This window comes from Myotis lucifugus, unplaced genomic scaffold, assembly GCF_000147115.1.
Source record: "Myotis lucifugus unplaced genomic scaffold, Myoluc2.0 scaffold_102, whole genome shotgun sequence".
Lineage (NCBI taxonomy): Eukaryota > Metazoa > Chordata > Mammalia > Chiroptera > Vespertilionidae > Myotis > Myotis lucifugus.
In genome coordinates, this window is record NW_005871150.1 from 3,273,023 (window position 1) to 3,293,487 (window position 20,465).

At 41.3% G+C, this 20,465-nt stretch overlaps 1 protein-coding gene across 1 annotated transcript in view; it reads left to right on the forward strand.

The window, feature by feature from the left end:
* SORBS2 (sorbin and SH3 domain containing 2) overlaps positions 1 to 18,203 on the forward strand; it is a 165,208-nt gene extending 147,005 nt beyond the window's left edge. Inside the window, 3 exon segments of the mRNA XM_023757178.1 lie at positions 11,470 to 11,519; positions 15,208 to 15,314; positions 16,078 to 18,203. Coding sequence (XP_023612946.1) covers positions 11,470 to 11,519; positions 15,208 to 15,314; positions 16,078 to 16,139 — 219 coding nt within the window. The 3' untranslated portion in view covers positions 16,140 to 18,203.
* Positions 18,204 to 20,465: the final 2,262 nt, after the last annotated feature.

Below are 20,465 nucleotides of genomic sequence, written 5' to 3' on the forward strand. Positions count from 1 at the left end.
TATATAAGTCGGGGTGGAGGAGCGATTCGCTAACACAGCAAATTTAATAAGATGATGGAAAGGTATAATTCCATCATTTAATCATAGTTATTCTATTCATATTTAAAGGTGGGTTATACTATCCTTTTAGAGATGAGGAAATTGATACAGAAACGAAAGTAAAGTGAAGAGAAGTGAAGGGAAGGGAAGGGAAGGGAAGGGAAGGTAAGGTAAGGGAAGGGAAGGGAAGGGAAGGGAAGGGAAGGGAAGGAAAGGGGAAGGAAGGAAGGAAAGGAGGAAGGAAGGAAAGAAAGGAGGAAGACAGTGTTCTGGTTCCCTCTCACCTCTTTCTGAAGAGAGAGCTTTCTTCCAATTGGTGACTACTGAAGAACTGGGTCCTGCCATTTTCATTTTAAAAGCCAAGAAACTTGGGCCATAATTTTAATCAGTAAAGTGGGATAACACTCTAAACCTTTAGCTTGTCAAGTTCTCTTTTAAGAAAACGAAAACTCGATATCTCACATATGTAATCTGTGAATTACATAGCAAATATGGGTACTGGAAAATAGCAAAAGTATGAGACAAAAAGAATGAATGATTCATATTATGCCACTATGTAAGTCCCCCATGGATCTTCTATTGAAAGATTTCTGAAAATGAAAATCATGTTTAAACCCCATAATTTGCTACTTAGATCTTACCAATAACAAATGTAGAGGCACTTGGCCAACACAGGGTCTCCTTGGGCTTAAATAATGGTCAGTGCCCATGAGGCCCGTGGACAGTCACAACACCCTGAGGCTTGGCTGTTTCTCAACCCGGAGAGAAAATGTCACCTGAACAAAGAACCCAGCCATACCTGCATCTGTACCAACTAAACACACTGCTTAGAATAGAGATCATTCATTGCAGTCAGTCAAGCATGACTCTAGTTGATCTCTTAAATGGCTCATGTTCTCTTCAGTTTAATTTTAAGACATGATTAGATCTAGGGCTTGGGTCCCAGGAACTTCTACCTGCCTATAGACTGTGGGGATTCTTACCTCCCACATCAGAAAAATGAAACTGATCATACCCATTGGAAATCTTGAATGAAATTCAAAAGAAAAAGTTCATGCTTTTAAAGCAAGAATTTGTCATAAATGTCACCAGTACTGGTTAACTTTAAACTTCTTTCAATATGGGGGATGTTTCCTAAAGGCTGACCATGTGACCTCATTCTGGACACAAGCATAATCTCATCTTGTCTTTCCTCAATATTTAAGCTACCTTCATTTCCCTAGAGAGATGGACCGTCTACACCTTTCCCCAGCTGTCTGCTTCCCTCCCCTCCCTCGCCTCTTCCCTTGGCCTCAGCCTCACAGCTGGTCTCTACACTTTCTCAGCCTGCCCAGTCCTACTCACCACCTCTCCTCCCTAAACACTCTTACCAACAGGAAATAAGTTCACCAAAATTAAAGGTAACTGCATCTTGTGTGTGGTTTCTTGCATGTCTTTATATGGACTTAATTAACTTACATGTATGTATTTCGATTTGTGCCATCTTACAAGATCTGAAAAATTCATGTTAAGACTGATTGCTAACTTTTAACAACAGCAGCATGGCCTCTATCCAAAAAGTTAAAATATATATTTGCATAGCGGCTATACCCATAGGCAGGAGAAAAACAAACTAAAATTTACATAAGATTTTTTTTTAAGTTGAGCGTCAGCTGGAGAACCATCCCACTCAAAGGCGTCAGCTTTGTACCTGTCATTCTCTGTCACTTCTCAGTGGGCTCATCGCCTCGGGTGCTGCCCACCCATCGGCCAGGTCAGCAGAGCCTGAGGGCAGGATGCTTCTGGGCCTGGACTGTCTTGAGCCTTGTTCTCCCACGAAACTGAAGTAAACTGATGAGGATGCAGGAACGCAGCTCCTTTCGTTGTAGGCGTTAGCAAAGCATCTACCTCTGAGATGTGCAGGCTGGCAGCTCTACTGCTATTTTAAAAAACCCTAAGGAGAGTGTTTTGAAAGATTTCACCAAAATGAATGACTAGCCTTGGAAAGAGACTGGACGACACTCACAGAATGAAATCACTCCCTCGTGGACAAGTTTTGCATTTATGATCAGAATGAGCCAAAGTTTTCCCCTTTAGGCAAGAGGTGATAGACTTCAAGTAATAACTCACCTTCACCTTCAACCTTTAGAACTTGACACGAGAGACCCTGCAGAGAAGGGGCCACACCGAGGCTGTTCTGGGAAGAGCCAGCACCTGAGCAGGGCCATTTGGGCAATCTCCCACCCCCCACTCAGCAGATCCACCCACCAAAATCGTCCGGCCATGTGAATTCCTCTTACGCATGAAAGGAAAAATGTCTGAAAAAAATGGAATACTGGAAGACTAATTGATCTTTGCCCTTTGAGGTTTTAATCTTTGCTGGCAGGAGATAATTAGGAAATTTTTAAGATAATAACACTTGGATAATGTCTAAGACTAAGAATTTGCCTTCCCCCTCCCTCCCCTCCCCCCTTTGTGGTTTTCTTTTTAAGGACAAAGTATTTATTTCTTGCCTTTCTCCTTGTTCTCTAGCCATTAAGCTTAGTCAGTAAGGGGAACGTAACTTAGAATCAGTGTTCTTTCATTTAAGAGACAGGAGTTTTAGGTCTCAGGCACTGGCAGAATGTGAGGAGAGAACAGAGGTGTTCACAATAAAGCTGTTTGAAAAGAATACCGTAGTAACCACATCAAATAACTATCTCCAGAAAACTGAACTGGTTTTTTTCTCTATTTAATCCTCTATGTGAGAGCAAATGTTTATTTTTAATCCCCCACTGAGTGTTTTTTTTGAAGCCTTATAAATTACTTTTCTATTCACAGAGAGATTATAAGCTGCCTGAAGTTATTTGTGCCCGTAAAGATAATGAGTTTGATAAATAAATCAGCATCCAATGTTTTCTCGTCTTGCTGGCATCAACCCTGAAGAACAATGCCTAACGCATTTCCTCTCCAGCGACTGCAGATTTTAGGTCAATCATCACTAATTATTATGAAAATTGTCCTAAATAAGACAGTAATTAAATACAAATGGAATCAACTACAAGTTTTAGACCATTATTGTCGTTTAACCCCACATCTGACAGTGACAAACTGTGCTGACCTGAGTCCTTTAGGAACGCTTCCTATTCCTTCCATGTCAAGGATGTTGGAGTTACAAAGGAAAGTAACCCAGCACTAAAAGCTAAGAAAAAAATAAAATTTTAATAATGTTTTACTACGCAAAGTATAGTATGCAGGAAATTATTACAATTTTATCAACCCCTATCAACTATTTTTTTAACTTAACCCACCTTAATTTTTTTTAATATCTATTTTATTGACTTCAGAAAGGAATGTAGAGAGAGAGAGAGAGAGAGAGAGAGAGAGAGAGAGAAACATCAACAATGAGAGAAAATAATTGATCGGCTGCCTCCTGCATGCCCCCTACTGGGGATTGAGCCCGCAACCCGGGCATGTGCCCTTGACTGGAATCGATCCCAGAACTCTTCAGTCCACAGGCCGGTGCTCCATCCATTGAGCCAAACTGGCTAGGGCTTAACCTATCCTAATTTAATGCAATTTGATTCTTTTAAAAAATTTTCTCGGACAGTGTAAGTTTGTCACATGCGATCCAAAATTTTCAATAAAGTAATATTTACCACTACTTTGTAAGTGACCGAAGACTGGAAAATAGAATGAGGTTGATAGATAAATCAGCATCCAATATTTTCTCGTCTTGCTAGCATCTTTTCTTTAAATAATGGTGTTTCATAGTAAAAGTCATATACTCCTCAGCTTGTCCACAAGCTGAGCTTCCTGTTCCACCTAAGAGACTGTTTTGTAAAGGAGACTTACAGCACGAGGGCTCCAATTGCAATAGAAGCTCTTTATGAAGCGCTAGGAAGGCTCTTCCTTGGTTTCGTCTAAGAAACTCACTGGGGTCCCATCAGGAAGTCTCCTCACCCGCCAGCCATCCCATCAGAAGGTGGTCCCCCCGAGCACAGTTTCCAACATAAAATGAAACCCTGATTCTCCCTAATATGTTCAGATGATCTCACCAGCTGTTGATCCGCATCATTCTAACAGCTAAATGGTATTTCTCTGATGCTTATAGACAATCTTCCCTGTATTAGTCAAGACTGGGGTAGCTGCAGTGCCAGAAGACACAAAAAAGTATAAGCTTAAAACCAGGTAGACGTATACTTCTCTTAGGCATAAAGCTAAGCATCCAGGGCTTGTATGTAGCTCTGTAGTCATTAGAGAACCCAAGAGATTCCCCTTTCCTTTGGCCTCACCATCCTCAAGGAGATGCGCCTGCTGCAAAGTGGCTGCAGAGTGGCTGCACCAGCTCCAGCAGTCCCATCCTCATTCCGGCACGCGGGAAGGGCAGAGACAGGGAGTCTGTACCTCTTGAAGGCCACTTCCCAGAAACCGCACGTTCCCATCGGTCAGCACTTATCACATGAGCGCATCTCAGTACAAGACTGGGCTAGAGACTTCATTCAGAATGGCCACGTGCCTACCTAACATGCGGGATTCCATTACTGAGGGTGACAGAGGAGAGAATGGAAGTTGGAGGGCATGAAGCCTCCCCTGCCACAAGCCTGAAGAACAATGCCTAACGCATCTCTTCCCCGGAGGCTGCGGAGTTCAGGTCACTCATCACTGATTATCATGAGCATTGCCCTAAGTGAGAGTTGAGAAAACCCCACGCTTTTATTTAAAGGTCCTTTAGTCCCACGAAAGTTCTCATAAGCCAAGTCACATACCACACGATGCGTTACTAATCTCGTCCACCGCTGGAAGGAAAATAAAGCACTCAGACGCAAGAACGGTGGCTCATTCGCAGACGAATTAAAAGTCTTGCTTTGAAAGAACACCAACATAGTCTCAGGGTGCTTGGAGTTAGGGCAATATTTAGTATTTAACCGCATTTCATCATTTTCCCCAGAAAAGTCATATTTTCTTATTATGAGTTTGGTTAGAATATCCCCCCACCCCCACCCCGACAAATGATTGACACTTCCTATGCAATTTGATGGATAGTAAGTAAAATTGCCCTCTGTCTTACTTTGTATCTATTCAAATAAACAAAGAAAACAGGCCAGATCTGAGGGTGTCTTGAACCCAGTTGTTAAGCATTCTGCGAAAGGCATACGTTTTCTGGGATGTGCTCTTAGCCATGTCGGCTGCGTTCAAGCATCTTTTCTGTGCTCTGCTCTGCTCTGCCTGTGCGTTCGGATTGAAGCACAAGGGATGCCTGTGTGTGGAAGGCAGGGGCAGCCGGAAGAGCTGTCTGCAGGGTGAGACCCGTCTCCTTGGCCGGGTGCAGGGGCCTGGCATGCTGTGTGTGCATGGAGAACAAGCAGGCAGCTCCTGATGCTGGAGGAGGAGACGAGAACTAACTCTCTTCTTGTGGCTTTTCCAGGCCGATGTAAAAGGCGAGACGTTTGTCTTGGGTAAGCCTCCGCGTAGCCCAGTGATGTCTAGGAGATCCTGCAGCTCGCCTGTCAGAGGGCTCAGCGGTTCCCACAGGGTAGGGACGGACCGCCCACCTTGGGCCAGGCACCCTGGCCACACACGCGCACCCTCAGTGGGCTGGCTCTTCCTCACTTGTCCTTGCTGTCCTTTGCCGGTCAAGTAGGGTAGAGGGGACCTTGAGATGAAGTGACCAACTGATGATGAGCTACGATAGCAGATGAACACGAAAATCCTATCCTAAGCGTTTGCGGAATGTGCTTGTATGAGCTCCCCCAAATCCAGACAGACATGGCCAGACTCTCCACCAGACAACTAAGGGTGCAGTATGTCTTCTACCTCGTCTCGTGCTTCTGTGCAAATGTTCTCTGTACATCTCTGCTTTGCCGTCATTGTCCTCCGTGCAAACGATAAAGCTGTTGCCAACAAAACACAGGCTGGGGCAGAAGTAGGTTTACAGATGTTCGTATGGAAAATAATACAAGAATCCATAAATAATAACACAAGAATAAACTATGTCTCGCGTGCTCACAATTGTAAACGCACTTTTGCCCCACCCTGTACTGAACTCACACGCTTCTGGTAATGTTTGCTGCTGTGCCGTCCAGTTTATTGGGATGTTTTCAAATCCATGATCTTGTTGCAAAACATCGCGTTCCTCTGATGATGTGTGCTTCCTCTGCCCCAGTCTCTTGACAGCATTGATTGAACTTAAAGGTCATATTTCTTTTCCCTTGAACTACTGAGTTCTACACCACAGACCGCATTCTCAGTGGAGGGATGCTAACCGGGACTGTGGATCCTGAGGAAGGCGCGGGGGCGTGGGGAATGTTCCTCTCTGCATGCGCCAGTCCTTTCACCGTCTCTGTCTTGGTGGGCCTGGTTTGACCCTGCCTGGTCTGTTACATGACTGTGCGTCTGCAACTGGTGCAGGGCTTCCTTGCAAAGAAAACTGCCTTTTCCACACTTTAAAAATGTGGAGACTTCTCTGCCTTGATCCCATCATTGTGCTTTTTGCGTCTTTGCATAAAAAGACCTCGTTTTGTTTCTGGGGCAGAGATTTGTGTGGCCGGAGAGGAGGAGGGATGTTGATTTGAAGAGATTCTTAGACTCCACAGAAGGGCCTTCTCCAGAAGCAAAAAAAAAAAAAAAGCTTTTCCATAATTAACATGGCCAGCCACGAATTTCCCACTGGCAGTGACATGCTATGCTTTGGGTCACCGTAAGGTTTTTTTCTTTGCCGGGTTTTTACATTAGGTATGTTATATGTGTTGTTGTGGAACATGAATATTCCATATTCTTTAGATTTATGCAAAAGTTTGATTTAACTTCATAATTTAAGAAGGAAAAATAAGCCGAGAAGCAGAAACATGAGACTGTTGAAAGGAGATGTTCATCCAATTCTGGTTGGCAGGTACTACAAGTGACATTTTCTGGGGGGGAAATTGACTTAAGAACTCTAGAACTGCTGCTAACTCTTTCAAAGATTTTTCCACACTTTAGTGTTTAAAGTAGCAGTGACTCCTTATTTAAGAATTTCCTACAACTAGTTATAGGTGATCTTCCAGAGACGCCTCTGCAGCAGCACAGATAAATAGGTGGGTGTCAGGCAGACCGAGCTAGGGAAGTATATGTTTTACTGATACCAGAGATTGTGGGATATTTCAAAGCAGCTCCGTATATGAGCAGTGGTTTGTGACTTGGTTCTGGCTTTGAAAATTAGCAGGTGCTTAAAACCTGTCTCGAGTGTGCCCATATTTGACATTTGACATTAAAAATAGCTACACTAAAAGATAAAAAATAATTGTTACATTGCCCAGGAAAGGGTTAAATATTCAGGCTTACAGCATGATGCCCCATTGGGCTCTCCATTTGTATCATCCCCCTAAGACTCATCAAGATAACGCAAGCATGATATATGTAATTCTCACCCAACATTTCCAGCACGGTGTCTGTAATCTGTTAGCTTGAAAACCACATTCATATGTTCACAGTTCACGTGAGCCTTTCTGGATGGCACAAATGTATACTGTTCTGTATTTGTCGCAAAACGGCTAAGAAGTCATGAATAATAGAAATGCCTGGGTAGATGGTTAAAATAGAAATTATCATAGACCAAAAATTCTGGTGGCCAGCGTGATCCTTTCTCAAGAATTTAAAACGTGGGAAGGGAAAATCATGGTCGGAAAAACAGATGAATATTGATTCACATTGCTCTGTGGTCTTTAAAATATTCTTCCAAAATGAATCCAGGTTAAAGGAACTCAGTGAGAACTGAGTAAAGGCATGAACAACTCTTACATGTTGCTGCCACTACTCACCATTAGGTGGCAATAGAGTGCAGCTACAGTACAGAGCTCTTCCTCTAGGTTTATGACCATGTAACACCAAGAGGAGGAACTGCAAAAGATAGTCCCCTAAGAGAATTCGCTTGAGTATCCACACAGAGCATAAACAGCTGCCTAAAGGCAAAAATAAATAGGGTTAGGGTTAGGGTTAGGGTTAGGGTTAGGGTTAGGGTTAGGGCTGATTTTGACCAACTTAGGCCATCTATTCCCTCACAGTAATATTTTATGCAATAAAGAGTAAGAGCCCAAATTGTAATTCTGTTATTGTTTTTTACTTATTTGTGCTATTAAGAAATCATCTTTGGTTTTGGCTCACTGATCTGCAAAAATGAAGTAGAATCATTACTATTACTGTTTTTACATGACGGAGACACTTGAGAATTATCCAGTGAATGTCCCTTGTCGCAGCTCTCTGACAACTGAATGAGTAAGGTCGATGATGGCACCTATACATAACACAGAAAATATGTCTGTGAAATGTGGATTCCTTTATGGATTCCCTGAGGGGGACAAGCAAGCTCTTAATCCTTACCTCGTCCAACTTCTTGATTTTAGAGATCAGGCACCTAAGGTGCATACCCAAGGTTACATAGTCAATGCCAACACCAGAAAGGCATAAATGTGTCTATTAATGCTACGTATTCCTCTAGTGACCAAATACTTTTACTAGTAAAATAAATGAATTCAAAGACTGTAATGGTCATCTTTCCTCAACACTGGTTCGCAGTCATACACATTCACATGGAAATGATTCCTCTTAAAGGGGACCTTAGGGAAGTTCTAAAACTCGCCATTACAGTAGGTACATGACATCTATGCTAATAAAAGCTATGCTAAATCCTGGCCTGAGAATGTGAACGTATAGGAAACTGGTGATTCAGGGGAAGGGGGAGTAATGGAGGATCCTTTGGAAGGATGTGAAGGAATAGACACAGTGGGGAAGATGGGTGAAAGCAAAGACGCTACTGGCCAGCAATCCAGGAACACAGTGCTTGAGACTCAGGGGCCTGTGGAATCAGGGGGCCATGACCTCTGGTAATAGCCCAATTTTTATCATTGTCAAAGGGATGATTCAGTTCAATGATTTATGAGGTAAGTTGAGTGGAATTAAACCAGTAAAACTGTAATGACAATAATAACAAGGTGCTATACTGATTTTCAAAGTATTATATCAGTTGTATTCACATTTGCTTTTACCAAGCCCCAGATGCCACAACTTTTTACTCAACTTAAAAGTATCAGGATGATTTAAGTATTTGAAAATAGGCACACCATTTTTAGAGCACAGTGAAATATATTTTACAAAACATGTTCTCTTCAGGCAAGATCAGATAATATTTATTGTTTATAACTTTGTTGTGCACTGGAATGGTGCTATGACTATTTCTGAGAAAACAGTACCTGTCTTGATGTGTGATTTTAAATATGGTAGTTTAGATTTTTTTAAGTTACATGTGTATATACAGTACGTTTGAGTGACCGACGTGAGCAGTTTCAATAGCCTGTGGCTTGAATGTATAATCTTTGGCCAGAAATTTTACTCCTGGAAATGATTTCTCAGGAATGGTTCAAAAGAAGAAAATAGTTCTTTGTATAAAATGTTCATAGCATTGTTACTTATGACAATGAAAAAAAGGCTAGAACAATCTTAACTTCAGAACAAAAAAGACCAAAATGGTTAAGAGAACTAAAATGTGTACTGGAAAATTATTACAAAATATTGATTGCAATTAATATATATGTATATAATATATAAATATACCTTATTTCTGCATTAAAAGTTAGGGAAGAGGGCAGGGGCTGGGTAGAGGTGGGCAAATGGGGGATGGGGGCATCTGTAATAGTGTCAACAATCAAAAGAAAATGTAAAAAATTATATATATAGTGTCTCCCAAAAATGTATACACACATTTTGAGTAATTATAAAGGCAGTGTTTATTAAAATACATTTCATTTTCAAAATGGAGCTATCAGCTGTTAAAGTGCATATACATTTTGGGGGATGACCCGAGTGTGTGTTTGTGTGTGTGATTGGACAAGAAATTGAAGAAACGTAATAGCATATAGGCTTATAAATAACATATTTACCTCCTTTCATATATTTTAATTGATTTAATGTATTAAATTAAATGATCTTAAAATGGCTGAAAAACAGCTTAGTCTTTATCATTTATAAAATAGTATATTTTATAATTTTAATAATAGATATATTGTTAGTAATTTTATATTGATTTATAAGGGTAAAGTATTCTACACTCTTAAGCCATACATGTGCCTAATCATTTTTAGCCATTCTTTAGTCTTAAATCTATGCAGACTGTTGAGTGACATTTCTAAGAATACTGTTAACAAACACTTCCAATTACTACAGTCAAAGCTTAAAATTTTAGTAGTATACTAAGTACCTAGTCTTCTATGCTAGACAGCTTAGATGGAAAGAGAGTGGATAAAGAATTTAGGAAGGGAGAAAATTAAGACTCATAGACTAAAAGGAACCCCAGAGTTCCCCATCCAATCTTGGACCAGTGGGGTTTCTATGGATAATTTGCAGGGGAAAGTTAGCCAGCCTGAATCTACTCATAACTCTGGAATCCAGGAATCGGCCTTCGCCCTGATGTCTACGGACCTGGATCAATCTAATATCTAATTCAGTAATCACCAAGCAGTCACTTTGATCATTGCTATGCAAACTCTGATTTACTTCATTTCACCATGTAGCCATCATTTGGAAGAGAATGCTTTTGAAATGTGTTGCGAATATTACAGTAATTTTCCCCTAAAAGGTAACATTTAGGTAGTCAGTATAAACAACATTGAGTTTAGATATTCAACCGACGTGTTAACTTTCATTCATTGCAGTCTTTATGTGGATATGCTAAGGTTTTGTCATTTCCAATATTATAAGTATCTATTACAGATACTGGTCTTGATGCTTAGTATAAAAAGAAAGGAAACTCTTTTGAGAGTTCAGTGCACTGGGAATTCCCACCAATATTTCTCTTCTAAGGTAAAATGCTACATGTTACCTGGATTATTGTTTGTTGCATTCTATTTAAAGTTCTCTGTTTTCTCTTTAAAAATGCATGTGTTTCTCCACACTGAGAACAGAGAATGTTAATTCAAATGTAGCATGGGATGTCCGCCTATCGATATTTTCATCTGTACTGTATGTGGAAATGTTGTCTGTGGGGGAAAAGCATATTAGAATGAGTGTGGATACTTTGCTGTCGGACTCAATGTGGTTTCTTTTCTGCTTGCTTGAGAAAACGCTGAGGAGCGAGGCTGTATGAGGGTGTCCAGACTTCCCATTCAGTAGTTTGGTGTCTATGTTCTTGCCATGTTCCTGGCCTTTGAAAAATCAATGGGACAGAGCCCTGACTTTTCCTTAAAACTTGAGCAGACTGGATTGTGGATATGTTCAAAGCATTCGAACCTTGGTTATTTTGAAGTCATTGAAAGCACCCTCCAAAATATTTTAGTGCTTAATCCTGCAGAAACCCTTTATGTGGTTGTATTCTTTTCTTCCTCTTGGTTTTTTACAGCAGGATATATTAAATGTTAAGAAAAGTACCATGCCATTATCCAAATTATCTCTTACTTAGTATCAGTGTAAACATTGATTACATTGCAAATCATTTCATTTCAGCCACAGCGTCCTGTGTTTACTCATGAAAACATTCAAGGTGGGGGGGAACCGTAAGTATTCTTCTTCTCTTCTAAATTCAAGACTAACCTTGACCCACAACATGGATGAGTGATGTACCCAAGTAGAGGAAGGCCCCACTATGCAACCGGAGGCCTCCTAGAGGAAGAGAGGTTGCCATGGTCTCCATCTTCATAACAGAAAGAGCTAATTTTAAAAAGAAACCCGGGATCTGCAGAGAAGACTGATCCAATCACTCCCAAAGCTGCAGTGATTCCTAAGATTGTGAATCTGTCTCCTCTCAGTTCACTCGCCACGTAGATCCTAGTAACTACAGCTTTAACGGCACAGAAAACATCCCAACGTTGTTTTTGCACATTATTTAGGGAGAAGGAAAATGTAACAGGAGACCTAAGGTGATAAATTAGGGACGTAATTCCAAAGTTACGCTCTGAGAAGGGTCTTTGGAAATGGCAGTATTTAAAATGCACTGTCATTCAGTCACATGCCTTTTTACACTTTCAAATTCCCTCTCCCTGCTGATATGTAGTCAGGTCAACCCGAAGGTGTCAGGCACTGTCTTTAAGACCCAAATATTGTGTGTCTCTCCTGCTCCATTTTTGCCCGTGAGAGATACTCAGAGGCGACATGCCTCCTATTGGCTCCCACCTATTCTGTGAGTCAGGAGCTGACCCTGGAAGGAGACACGTCAGCCTATCTGAGCACAGGTGAGCCCCCAGCCCACTGCCCATGCCCTGCTCACTGGGACAGAGCAAGTCCTCTAGGGCCATGCATCCCCTTCACTCCTCGCAGATCTGACACTTAGCCAAAAGCATGCGCTTCAGAAACCATCTCTCACCTGAGGCTGCTGTCCCCCAGCACTACCAGAAGGTCTTGCTAAGGAAAAGACAATGAAAAGAACAGGTTGGAAATAAGAATCATTCAAAAATTCATTAACTGGAAAAAGTTTAAATATGGCCTTTCATTCTAAAGTTTCAGTTTTGTTTTTGTTTTTTTTCTCAAACAACAATAGGATCACGTCACACAAAAATAAAGGTCAGGGCTGTTTAGGTTCATTGCATTACTAACAGATTATAGCAGCAGCTTTTAAGGACTTTATGAAGTAATAGGTATGTTACGTTGCACTGGGTTAAGTAACGTGGAGTTAACAATTCAGTGTGGTCATTTGATTGTTTATGAAACTACTGTGCTCACAGGTGGAAGATGGCACATTTTCGAAGTCCTGCCGTAGGCATTATAAAATATTCTTTATGAAATCTCTATTGGATTACAAACCCAATTAGTAGGATAATAGGGTGTCGCTTAATCCCTTTCATTTAAAAAAAAATAGTGACACAATGCTTTATGTCTCTAAATTCAGAATTGTGGTGAAATACCTTATAGAAAAAGTTGCAAGTTAGAGAACTTAAGTTTGGCTGAGGGTTTCCTATTTAAAAGACAAAGGTCTTTTTGAGGCATCCTAACCCACCACCATCATTCATCTCACCAACACATCTTTCACAACAGCATTTTCCATTGTTATTCGACTGCATTTCCTGTTGTGCAACACTGATTTTGAAAGCCAATGAGGCAGGAGGATTTCTGAAAAGTTTATGTTTCCCTTCAACCCCCCTCACCCCTCCCTGCCTTCTGTGGTCTAACTAAACCAGAATGGTAAGTAAATTTTGACAAGCACGCTGGCTTTCGTCTCACCCAAGTGAAGTAGGAGTTCGTGCCAATTTTATTTTAGCTCTTGGGACCTTGAGATTCTTCAAGCAGCTGGGGTTTGTGGCCTTAAATAGGCCTGTCTCCCTACGTGGTTGGAGATGTGCCTGGGTGAGGGCTGAGCCTGAAAAACTCAATCAGAAAATCAGTTTCCCAGAGGGAGAGACACGGTGTCCATCCATTGAATTAGCAGCAGGGCGATGAATGACTATCTCACTCGTGTGAATTTGGAGAAGGAGCTATTTTGCCATCACCTTGCCCCATGGATATACAAAACATAGCATCCGTTCATCTGAAGGGCCTCAAAGTGAAATCCTTAAAGCAAACACAAAATCAGGGCTGACCCGAGCAAGCATCCAAATGAAGTAATGTCAGTATTCGACACCTCCCTGCCTTGTTGCCACTGTTCTCAGACTCTGGCTGCTTTCCCCTGCCCTTCCCCATAATCCAATCCCCTCTCAACAGAGGACCTCAGGAGCCATCCCCACAAGTACAAGCCGCTGACAAGGTGTACTAGGAGGACCAAGTACTGACAGGGGAAGGCATCTCCAGTGCCGGAAGCTCAGGCTTCGGGCCAGGCCAGGGAGGAGGTTTTCTAGGAGAAGGTGTTAGGCACCACACCTTGCCCACCCTTTCTCAGACACTCCCCACCGATGCCAACTTCATCAGTCCCCCCACCCAAACAAGTGCATGGACGGAGAGGAAGCCAGGGAGCCCTGTCCCTGATTTATGACATGATGTTTGAGTCCACGTGACAGAATAGTTTTGTTCCACCTAAATGTGATTTTCCGACTGAATGAAGACATGAGAAATACACCATCCTTATTCCTGAGCAGTGTTCCATATCATCAGCTTTGCAAAGTTGGCTTTAAAAAACCCAAAATGCCCTGAAATGTGGTTCTTCTATTCTTACATTGGCAGATTTGCACAACTGTTATGAAAACAGCAGAAACCAGTTCACTGATTTTTTTTAATCCCCCTCCCAATACTGATAATATTTTAGAAGCACTGGGACGTCTTTGTCTTAACTGCACATCCAATGCTGCCTGACCTCAGCTGCTGGAATTTGTGTCTTCACCTTTCAAAATGCCAGTCCATGTTAATATGCGTTAAAATACAAGCGACTTGATTACCAAAAATTCAATGGCTGAATTTGTTACTGATCAATGTCACCAAAATATATGCTCTCAAAGAATTCAGACAGAGAAAGGAAAGTGGGTAGCATTACTGATAAGTCATTTTTTATGTAAAATTTTTTCAAGAGAGTTTTTACATCAAACACAATTTCTCCAGAACCTTTTAAAAAGGAACTTATGCCCATAATACCCCTACTCTTTGATATTAGCTCAATTGATCATTGAGCATAGAATACATCCATTTCATTTCATAGGTGGACAACATCAGATTTTCAAATTCTAAATCTGAGAAAACACGGATTCAAACTATGAAACCAAACCATTTTTAAAAAATTCTTTTAGTGAAAAAACAAAAAACTCTTTTTTAGTAATTCCCACTCAGTGATTTAGAAGATATATGTCTGAGATATGTTGCACATCTCAATTTAGAATCCTTCGAAAATTCAACTTGCAAACTGCAATTAATTACTTCTGCTTATAGATAGCTAAAACTGTAATTCCTTGTTTTCATATAGCTGAATAAGTACACACGGCACTTTTTTTATATTCTGTTCTATTGTTTAACGTCTGAATGCTAGACATCTATGACTGGCCAATTGAAATGTGGCTCTGGCTTATAAATGTTAAAATGTTTGAAACCAACTCATGGATGTTATCATCTTCCATGAATATTCCTCATTGCGAGTTTTGAAATACTGAGTGATTTAATTTCCACGAGAGTCTACCTAGTTCTATTTACAAGCTTACCAAAGACTTATGTTAATAGGTCTTTATAATTATAATAATAGAAATGCTAAAAGCAATATTAATGTTGTGTATCTTCTATAGTTTCACAGAGGTGTGAATTTTGTTTTAAACCCATGCATCTGTCCTGTTTAAGGTTTCAGGCTCTGTATAACTATACTCCTAGGAATGAAGACGAGCTGGAGCTCAGAGAAAGCGACGTCATCGACGTGATGGAAAAATGTGATGATGGATGGTTTGTGGGTACGTGGACAGTTCCTTGCAGACACATTTGCCCACGTTTAACGTGCTTGTGTTTGCTCCCTGCATGGGTGGTCAGGCTTTCTTTGAGTTCACAAAGCCTTTGATCTTCCATACATTCGTATGTCATCCCAAGGCAACTGCCTTTTTAATAGAGTTGAGCATTGACTGCTCCAGGTAGATGTGGTTTTCTGTTGGCTTTATTTCTGGTTCACCTGGGAGAAGAAAATTTCTTTAAAGAGCACCAACCAGGAAAGACTGAGATGTAAGAAGAAAAACAAGACAAAAATGGTCCCTAGATGAGAAGTACTAATACTCTGTTCCGTGGAGAGCGTCAGTTGTCAGCCGTGAGGGTCAGTGTGAGAGAACAAGGTCGCTCACCCCCGTCTAGGGCCGCTGTCGTTACCCTAAGAGGCCAGGGCTTCCTTAGCCTTCATTTGTGGAGGAAGGAGGGAGACAGACGTTCCATTCTGACCACTGGAAAGACAGTCTCATTCTCACATCTTCAGAGAAGACTAGACGTCTTCTGGGGGAACATTTGTGGACAAGAGTATCAGACACCAGCGCACAGGCCATCCTCCTAGTCTTTGTCTCTTCTTCACCTGACTACCTTGCTCACGTCCCCCAGTGAGTTTCCTGCTTCTGCAAACCCTGCAGGCCTTGCTCACATAGGGAAGCCTCGGGAACGCAGAGTCCCAGGCCCACATGTACGAACTGCTAGTTCATGTTATATTACCCCCCTTTCATGGGTTGCTTCTCTTTGCAGGAACCTCAAGAAGAACCAAATTCTTTGGTACTTTCCCCGGAAACTATGTCAAGAGGCTGTGAAGCACCCTCCCTCCTGCGTATGCTGCGTCTCAGAACCTTGCCCGAAAGACCCCTGCAGGCCTCCCGCTCTCATGCCTTATGTTTCCCATAGAAGTCACCACCATCCCCACCTCCACCTGCCGCCCAACCACCAGCAGAGTAACCGCCGGAGCCTTGGGGGGTTGGCAGGCTTGTTCCGTGTGAAAGTGCATACCCCTGCTTTCTGCTCTAACCTGGAAGTCTGTACGTTAGGATCAGAAAGAAAGTCACCCTACTTACAAAGGGGTAAATATTGGAGGCAAAAAAAATTGAAAAGTGTCTTGAGGAGGCTCCCTGGTCCACTTTGAGGATGCCTCCCCTCCCCCCACAGGTGACCAGAAGATGGTTTATCACTAAATACGTGGTGTGTGTGTCCACACTCTTAGCTTGGCAGTCTGTTTTCCTTTCACGAGTTTGCCTAGAGCCCTCGTTTACACAACATGACAACCTACTTCAGCTATTATTCGCCTGCACTTACATGTTGTAATATGCACAGTGATTGTTACACAAGCTAAAGCAAGCGTAGGAGCGTTCATTCGGATGAGTGTGATTTTTGTGGATTGAATGTGGGTTTTCAAATAGCAGTCTTGCCCTGCGATTCCTTTGTACTTTTTAGAAGTGCAAACAGTAAGTGAATAAGAGCTTTGGGTAGTAATCATGAGAATATAAGAGATTTAGCTAGACTACAAAAAAAAATATTGTGTTGTAAAGTTGCGTTGCTATTTTATATTAAAATGTAATAATCAGCATCATAAACAATGAGCCCTTAGTGTTTATTTATCTGACAAAATTTAAATGAAAGCAGTGTTAGTGAGAGGTGCAAAGAGTTATTCTAACATAGACACTTGAAAGTATCCGTAAGCAATATTCCTAGGTAGGATCTCACTGGGTGTGCACATAGCCATTTGCGATTGTATGAGAACAGGCAATCCACATGATATGTCATACATTTTATGGAAATGTAAAAGAACCCCACGCATTATTTTATAGAAATAGAAAACTTTAGAAGTATCACAGGTATGAAGGCTGGTCTTAGCAAGGATTATGATCAATACAATTATTTTTACTATAATAATTATTTTTTTCCTATGGAACTCAGAATCCTGGCTTCATTTGAGGACAGGAATATGTTGAGCCTGATTTTCTGGTGTGTATAAAATACTTCCTCAAAATCCATCAGGCACTTTTTAGAGGCAATGTTAACTCACCCAGGTTCTGTTTTCTGCCCTGAGGTAGAAATTTACAAAACGATATTGGGACCTGGAAGATTTAATGTGGCGAACAGTGCCTGAATTACACACCTCCTGAGAACTAGCTTTGTATTTCTTATGACTTTGCATAAGAACTATTCATATTTGGATCTTGAGCACCTTATAGAGAAAACTTTTTATGGCATTTCTTCTGTGGACAGTGACTGATCTTTTCACAATGTAAGTAGACTCTAGAATTTTGTACATATGGTTGCTCCTTTTTTTTTTTGTACAGACTATTTAGTTGTTGCGAAAACAAGGGAATTTCCTAACTTGGTCTTTATCCTTCACTTAAACTAAGCTAAAGATGATTCTTTGTATAGCCCACAGATCATAAGCACGCCTCGATAGTGTGATTCTATAAGATAGCATTTATGCAAAAGTTTATGAGCTTAAAAGATCTTAGCAGCCAAACTGAAATGTATATAAGTATCCAGTACAGAGGGGTTTCAATAGGAAGAAGGTAAAGAAACACCTTTGAGTAGCCGACCTTGATTACTGTCAAGTTCACAACCAGCTTTATATTTTAAAGGCCTTGGGTTTGAAATTAGGTCAACTGCATGCAGCTTTGCCGATAAATGAATAATTATCTTCCATGCCATTTATGAGAAAAGACTTCAATATCTGTTGCCTGTCATATTTAAGAAAAATTACTGTTTCTACTCTCTGTACCTGATTTTGAAAGGAAAAAAAATATTCCTACTTGGCTTTCCGGTCATTGACTTTGAATTCTTACAAGCAAAGGTCATTGTGTTTTTCTTGAATAGACATCTAATAAATTTTGCTTGGAAGTATACTTCAGTCTTCTTGACATTTATCCTTAAGGGAATTGTGTATTTTATCCAATCTGTTAGATAAGCTGAGAGAAAATGCATTTGCTCTGTGTTCTCTAGACATACCAATGGAAGGAAAAATGTATCTGCCTCAGCTCAGAGAAGAAATGTTTTTTTTTATCCTCCCCCAAGGAAATTTTTCCCATTGATTTTTAGAGAGTATAAGGGAGGGGGGAGGGGAAGGGAAAAAACAAGAGAGAGAGAGAGAGAGATCAAACCCAAGATCCTTCAGTCCACAGACCAACAATATAACCACTGAGCAACACCAACCTGGGTGAGAGAAAATTTTTTAAACCCACCACCGAAACTTGCTTGTTTAATACACTTTGGTTAAAAATTGCTCTTCAGCTAAAACAGCACATTAAAATGTTTCTGCCTGATAATCAGCTATTTTTTCCCAAGGAGAAGTTAATTACAAGAAGGTGTAAGCACTTTCCCAATTCGACTGTCTTAAAATTCTCCCAAACCTCCGTGCTAAACACACTGCAGATCACACTGTGCGCCCCCAGCTCAACAACTATGTCCTCTACCTCCTCCCACTCCACCATCCACATGCTCTGCCATCACCAACAGCCACCACTCCCAGCGGCACCTGGCTGTGCCCAGGATGACAAGAAAGGTATGTGTTCCATCCAGTAAGACAGTCTTTCCCCCAGGAAAGCTCACTTTGGTCTTTAAAAGTGTACAGTGACCCATGAGTACATAATTTTGGTTATTGATATGTTGCTTTTTAATATACTTTTACTTCAGAGAGGAAAGGGAAAGGAGAGAGAAACATCAATGATGAGAGAGAATCATTGATCGGCTGCCTCCTGCACACCCTCCACTGGGGATCGAGCCCACAACCCGGGCATATGCCCTGACCGGGAATCCAGTCGCAACCTCCTGGTTCATAGGTGGACGCTCAACCATTGAGCCACACCAGCCAGGTGATTGACCTCTGTTAACTGAGATTGAGTTTGCCCGTGAGCTGTGACCATTATGGCTGTGGGCCTGGAGGCTGTGGGCAGTGAGCCCACACAGCAGCTGGTGGTGGCTTTGGGAAGTGCTTGGTAACGGTGTCACTGGGAGACAGGCAAGCCCAATGTGTTCTAGGAACACGGTGTGCTCCCAGGACTCCTCAGTCTACAAAGCCCTAGGGTATGTATCCCAGCCGTTCTCTGCTGGGTGACTCACTAAGTGACCAGGAGCCTTAGCTCACTGCTAAATTCAGCCCCTCTGCAGGTCAGGAAAGTTCCAGCTGAGCTCATGCACATACATATATCTTGACCCAAAAACCTTTCGGTAGGAGACAGACCTCTGCCCAGCAAAGCTTCACCTGTTCCTTTGGGGTTTCTTGCTCATCTTATTTCCTAAAATATGATGGCTGACTCAGTTGTCCCAACATCTTCCAAAAATAAGTGCCATTTCAAATAAGCCATTTAAATAAATTACCATTAACAACACCAGTGGGTGGATATCAGATCTTGCACTGATATTACACAGAAAGCTTGAGAATGACTTTTTAAAGTATTTTTTAATTACGCAAGCAACAGATGCATATTGTTGAAAAATAGAGAATATATATGAACAAAAAGAAGAAACAGAATCACTGAGAGTCCCATTTTTAGGGTAAAGATTACACTTGAAAACATATCCATCTGGAGTATTTTTCTGCACATGCATAGAAGTGTGTGTGTGTGTCTGTGTGTGTGTGCATGCACACATGCGCACACTCGTAATATGCAGGCAAAAGTGGGATCATACTGGACATATTATTGTATAACCTGTATTTAGTACTGAGTCAGGACTCTGAAATAAAGTGAATAAGTCATGTTTTCAAGTCAATTTGACAATAGGTTTATAAAGGAGTGAGGAAAAGTTGAAGTCAATCCCCAGGACTCATGAAAATGCAATTAATTTAAAACCAAGAGACAAAAATTACAGAATTACCACTAATAATGTTGCAATCTGAGGTAATGGCAGAGGAAGGAAAGGTGAGACAAAGAGAAAAAAAGAAAATATTTATTATCTCCATAACATAAGCCATCACATGCATTAGGCATTTATATAGCTACGGAGTGGCTAACGGAAGAGAGATGTTAAATTGAGAAATATGTGAACCACAACGCAGTTGGGTGCAAGATCCAAACCATCCTGGGGGTTAGCAAAGTGCACTAAGTTTTGAGTTCAAACAGAGAGAAGAGGGTAACCAGTGAGTAGTTTCGCTTACATCCTTCTCCCCT